Raw genomic sequence first — 6,616 nt, forward strand, 5'->3', positions numbered from 1 at the left:
TGTTAAGTAAAAAAAAAAAAAAAAAAAAAAAAAAAAAACATTTTTCTTTGTGAATGTAGTGAATTATTTGCCAAATTAAAATAAGTAATTAGGTAAATGCTTACTGGTGTGAGAAAACAAGATGCGTAAAACGTGCTTACCTTTCACACCTATAGCTGCCCGAGAAGAGTCGTTGGTGTCAATAAAATGTCATAAATTAGGAATCACTCACTGACGCAGGGAAACATGTACAGAAGGTCCTAGAGTCCCTCCCCCCGCTGCGGAACGTCACTGAAAGAGAGAGGACAGCATCTTGGCCGACCCAGCTCTTAGATAACTGAATGTTAGCCAGCCAAACAGGACCGACCTCACTCTTTTTCTGTGTGAGCCCTCCAGCCACAGGCGCACAGCCCGTGGAGAGGCATGTCACAGCTGAAAGACACCCAGCCCTCCCTGATCTGCGTGGAAAGGCAGCAGAGCGCGACCATTTTCCAGCTTTACGCACGGGCTATTAACCTTCTTTATTCGCAAGCCTGATATAAATCGGATCTCTGCCTGGGCTTTGTGGCGCTTTTTAAAATTACCTATATGATAATCATGATTCCCAGTCCAGCTGTAGCTGCGTCCACCACGCCCTTTTCCGTGAAGGACATTCTAAAGCTGGAGCTGCAGCAACAGTCTCAGCAGCAACAGCTTCAGCTGATCTCCTGCTTCGGCCTCTCCGGCGCGCTGGCACAGTCGGGATCCTTCCCAAACAAGCCGTTCGGCTCTCACTCGCCGCCCTCCTGCATGCTGGCGGGCAGGGACAGCCCCAGCCCCATCAGCTCCTGCCTGTCGGAGAGCGAGGAGAGGATGTCGTACCTTAGCGCGCTGAGCGTTCAGGACCGACTGACGGAGTCCGGATTGGCCGCGGATGTGTTCGGAGACCCGGCACAAATTCATTCCGCAGACCCGCACCTGCAGAGCGAACAGGAGGAGCACGGCGGCAGTGAGTGGAAAACTGAACGGTTATCATAATTGCATGAGCTACTTGGCAATGTGAGCTGTATTACAGTGACAGTAAATACGTAAATAGGGCATAAGATGACATTTGCAAACTTGCAAAGCGCACAAGCTAACATAATATGGGCTGCAAATACTCCGAGAAGTGTGAGAATCTTCTCCGATTTTGTTGTAAAATGTAGTCATCAACTTTTACATTTGAACCGTTTATGTATACATAAACGGTGCAAAGGTCGGGATTTTTGATGGAATTTGTGCATAATAACAAATAATGAATGATAGCTTTTATAATCATTTGAGTTTACGTATAGCCTAGATCTAACCGTAACCTCTGGCAACAATTAAAAAATACGCGCATTTACCTGACTAAACATGTTTTGAGTTTGCGAAGGGCTTGAATTTTATGTTTGACTTTTTCCACAAGTAAATTTGACATTTTAATGTTTACTTTTCATTTTCTATTTTAATACCTATTTGATTTTTAGAAACACAAACAATTAATAAATAAATGAAATGAAATCTCAGTGATGCTTTATTTAAACACTAATTTAGGAAATTTAGGTAATGAATCTATGTGATTACCTGGTTATTTTAGTTAAGTTATTTAGCGCAAATTATGATATTTTGCAGAATAAATAGATCAATTCATATAAAAAAAATGTAGGCAGATCTTTCCAATATAATACAATCACTTACACAAATTTAATTCAGTTTAATGCACTTTGTTTACATACAATCACTTTACCAAAAATTTATTTATTTATTTTCTTAACAGAAAGCTGTGGTGCTCTGAGAGGCGAGTGTGGAGAGGACACAGAGTCAGAGAAGCCCGTCACCAAGCAGCAGAGGACCAGGAGGAAGCCCCGCGTCCTTTTCTCCCAGGCCCAGGTGTTCGAGCTGGAGCGGCGCTTCAAGCAGCAGCGCTACCTGTCCGCCCCAGAGAGGGAGCACCTGGCCAGCTCCCTGAAGCTCACCTCCACCCAGGTCAAGATCTGGTTCCAGAACAGGAGGTACAAATGTAAGAGGCAGCGACAAGACAAGACGCTTGAGATCGCGGGGCACCACCATCACCACCATCATCATCACCATCCACCACCGCCGCGGAGGGTGGCGGTGCCGGTCCTGGTCCGGGACGGGAGGCCTTGTCTGGCCGGATCGCAGAACTATAACAGTCCTTACACAGTAGCAGCTCCGAATCCTTACAGCTACAACTACCCGGCCTACAGCTACAACAACTCTGTGTACAATAACACATACTCTTGTACTTATGCTAGTTTGCCCGCTCTTCCACCGAGCAACAGCGCTCCGAATGCGTTCATGAACATGAATTTGGGAAATCTGGGCGCGCAGACGCAAAGCCAGGCTCCTCAAGGACCGGTGATCCAACCCTGCCAGGGAACCCTGCAGGGCATCCGGGCATGGTAGCTGGGACAGGCTTCAACGGATTAATGAATGGACTCAAGATTACGATCATGCAAACTATATGTTGGCTTTAAGTAGGTGTAGCGAATGAAGTAACCATAAACCACAGACTGGGATGAAAAATTACAATATTGAAGATTCATTTCTTTAGATCTACTTGGACTATTTGCAAGTGTTAGACTATGGATGTAAAGTAATCCTAAAATAACAGAAACTGATATGTGCATTTCTGAATTGCAATTAGCTTTTAAACAATTAAATCTGGAGTTTGGACAATTAAATGTTGGATGAAGAGGAAGGGGCCTGCTTCAATGGAGCCATAACAAAACCACAAGTCATTGCAAGCGCTTCGTGCGTACAGTATTATGTTGAGATTTTTTACTACTCGTGTACAGCTTTACTTGTGTTTAATACTGTTTTTGTTTTTCTTTTTATGGATGATACTGAAAGTCTATAAATGCAATAAAACTGGCGATTAACAGGATCTGAGCGGTGCAGTGACTAAGCATTAATATGAGAATAATCGACGGAGTGAAGAAAGAAAACCAGACAAAAAGCACAACTTGACTTAGTGTTTGTCTCTTTCTGTGCCTAATGGCACGCTTTCTGTTCAGATTGCCCCTCTAAAATGTTATCCGGTGAGTTTTATTCCAACATTTTTCTAAGTTTCAAACCATTTCTCAAGCAAAACTAAAAAAAAAAAAAAAAATCCCCCTGTGAGAAAGTCTGAGACAAGAACCAGAAACAGAGAAAATTTAAAAGGGAGCTTACGTCCGGTCAGGATTCAGAGATGGACATTAACCAGACAGCCGATATCATCGGAACACACACAGCTTGTAAACCATCAGAGCTCATCATACTGTTGGAAAAAAATATATAAAAATACTACTATTGCTGCTACAACAACAACAACAATAATAATAATAATAATAATAATAATAATAATAATAATAATAATAATAATAATAATAATAATAATAATAATAATAATAATAATAATAATTTAATAAATCAAATTTTCAGCAAATTTAAGCTTGATGCATCACACATCCTAAGCACAAACACACACAACAACAAACACTCCCACTCTGCTGGAGATGGACTTCAGCAAATACCTTTACCTACAAGGCATGGCAGAACGCTCAGACGCTATTAATGGAGATGAATGGCAAAGTAAACAGAGTGTTTGTCTCTTCTGATAGCCTCCCTGGTCACTTCCTCTGGCTACTGCTCTGCCGGTTTAGGACATACCTGGTGTCAGCTCTAAGTGCTGCAGAGTCACTAGTGTAAATAGAGCTGGCGACAGGACGGCGATGCCTGAGGACGCAGCAGGCTGAGCAACCAGCACTCTGAAAGGCAGGCGCCCGCGATCGCTATCGCGCGTGCTTCCAAAGATAGCTGCGCATCGCGGAGCTGTAAGCTTGCGGAGTTTCCCAAAACAGAAAGGTCTCCAATGGCAACCACTCAAGGACCTTAGGGGGGGGGGACAGAACCACAGTGCAGGACAGGAAATCAAACGCGTCCATACGGAAGATGAATGATGGGAGTTCTGGCTGTATGAGGTTTGCTTCCCACATTTGGCCTGGATACACTTTGAAAGTAAACATTGTTGTGACCTGAACGCTAGAGAATAAAAAAGTGAAGAATTTGATGTGACACACTTTTACAAAAGTTAGCAATAAATTAACTTGCAACTGGAGGAGAAAATCGTACTTTCAAATGTGGGCAGTTAGCTTGTCAAATGTGGACAAGCTAAGTGAAACTAGACAGTAAGCCACAGCAATTCAAAATTGAAATTTTAAGGGAGTTTACACTGCAAATTGTGAGGTATTGACTCAAAATCAGAGAAATGATTAGTTTCAAAATAATGTCCTTGATATTGTCATGAAAGGTTCAGCAAATATCTCTGTTTTGTCATTTGTTGTTTGTTAAAATAAAAGTCATGGGGCTCCTATTTGCTTCTACTGAATGTAATCCGTTCTCAATATGTGCTGCCTAAACAAAATACAGTTCGGCTTCCGTTTTATTTTCAAGTTAAACATTATAGTTAAAGCTTAATAGTATTGCTTCCAGCATTATTTTCAACAAATCAGTATTTTTGTCCTAATAGAGCTTGAGCAAAGTATCTAATCAGTTGATGGTAGCACATAGAGATAATGGAAAACAACGTAGCAGATAGTTTACTAGAGTTTTTTAAAAAAATGGTGTAGCAGATAAATCAAACATGGCTTTTTAGAACCAAAATGTAGACCCCAGGCAAGTTATTAATGAGAATACAAAAAGCAGATAAGGAAGGTTGTGCTGGGCATGTTTACATTATGTTATCATTGTAAAGTCTGAAGTGAAAAAATAACACAGTTTGATTGATGATCATTTTGATTCAGTCATTGGCTATTCTAACATACTGTGCCCAGTGTTAGATAAAATAATATGAAGAGTGTGATGAATATATCATTAAACATTAGGAACGATCATAATAAAGCTGAGAAAGTTTCTGTTGCTGCAAGAAGATTTAGCTTAGTAAGGGATTACACTAAAGATAACCTTAAACTGAGATTTGTAATCCTGAGGCAGCTGCCAATAAAGTACACACCTTGAGTCTTACAAAGTTTTACAAGCCAGCTAACCAGAATAGATTTCAAAAGTCTGTCTCCAGATTTAAGTAGTCGCATGATAAGGCTAAAATCAAGCATACTCCCTAATTCTGAAACTGTTAATGCCAAAGAATCTTAGCTGTGATTGTCAAGGAAATTGTTCACACGATGCAATGTTGGAATAGATTTAAGGACTTTATTTCCGGTTCAGTTATATCATATGCCTGAATTTTCTGGTGTATTGTGTTGTGAGCTAATGGGTCTTTAATTTTTTATTTTTTTCATTTATTTGCTTTTATAAGTTAATTTGCTAAATACTTGTTATTATGTTGTTAATAAACAGATGATTTGATTGATAAAATATAGATAGATGAGTAAGTGAGAGTAAGTGCATTATGGCTGCTAAATGTACATAATTTATACTAATATTGATTGGAATATATCCTAATAAAATGTGTGCAAATGTCTACTTTGACTTTATTGGTTAAATATGAACAGTTTGTTTAATAGGTGCAAATGATGACAAGCTGCACTGGGCATTTCAAAATGACATATTATCTTTTTGCATCTTTAGCATTAGAAACAGAGAGCTAACTTCCTCTTCCTCCTCTTCCTAGAGTGATGCATTCTAGGTGGAGAATATGTTAATTGCAACTGCATGCTACCAAACCTCCAAAAGGATCAGTCCAGACAAAACACTTTTGCATGGTGAGTAAAGTTGTCGTCTACCTGTTTAACCAGCGTTGCTTAATTAACTTAGAAGAAGGATTGAAATTAGGACAGTGTCTAAAAAAAAAATCCATAATTTCCCTCAGACGTGTTGTGACACCCTGAGCAGATCTGGTTCTGTGGAAAGCAAAAAGATTTATCTGGTTAGTCAGAGGAAGAACACAAAGACCCAGGGAGTAGACAGATCTCTGCATCTGTCATCACATCTCCTTACCTTGGAGCTAGGCTTGCTGATTGTGTAATAGCTTTTCTGTCCATTTGGGTGGGGGCTGTTATCACTTATTTTTATTTGCACTTAGCTTGGAAGCCAATAATCTTTCCCACATGGCGGCGCTACAATCGCTCATTTGAGGTTAATGGATGACTAATTTTATTGACAAACAAAAATAAATAGTTTCACAAATTAGGTTTATGTCAAGTTATTTACAGAGGTACAGTAATGGATGGGGCGCCTATTTACAAACTCTCAATTCATTTTATGCACTACATTTATTGAGATATTTTATTTATATTTAGCACACAAATAAAGCTACTCTGTTTCACAAGAATCGTGTGCATAGTGTGCTTTGTCTTTGTTGAAGGTCCGCTTCTGTTTATTTTATTTTCATATTTTTTTATTACATCATTTTGAGATTTTCTGGTAGTTGAAATGGCCATTTTTTTTGCTCAGTGATTTTTGTGAGCAAAAATTTTGTGAAGTGACTTTTGATGCACTTACATTTAAACTGAATCAGTAAGCTAGAACTAAACAGAACTGAAGTAGTTTTTATGTAGAGTCACTTTTCTTCTGTGCAAGCTGCACCAAGGTTGTAACGGGGCGGCGCTAATGAGGGGGCAGGAGGAGAAAACCTATCGCGTTTTCACTAAAGCTCTTATCGAGGACAGTTAAA

The 6,616-nt window shown here is 39.8% G+C and overlaps 1 protein-coding gene across 1 annotated transcript; it reads left to right on the forward strand.

Moving 5' to 3' along the window:
- The first annotated feature begins 250 nt into the window (after positions 1-250).
- On the forward strand, positions 251-3,074 carry nkx2-3 (NK2 homeobox 3). The gene is made up of 2 exons (XM_005801618.3): positions 251-967; positions 1,757-3,074. Exons 1-2 carry the CDS (start codon positions 568-570, stop codon positions 2,404-2,406), a joined length of 1,050 nt encoding a protein of 349 aa, XP_005801675.2. The 5' UTR covers positions 251-567; the 3' UTR covers positions 2,407-3,074.
- Positions 3,075-6,616: the final 3,542 nt, after the last annotated feature.

The sequence above is a fragment of the Xiphophorus maculatus genome, chromosome 22 (genome assembly GCF_002775205.1).
Source record: "Xiphophorus maculatus strain JP 163 A chromosome 22, X_maculatus-5.0-male, whole genome shotgun sequence".
Classification (NCBI taxonomy): domain Eukaryota; kingdom Metazoa; phylum Chordata; class Actinopteri; order Cyprinodontiformes; family Poeciliidae; genus Xiphophorus; species Xiphophorus maculatus.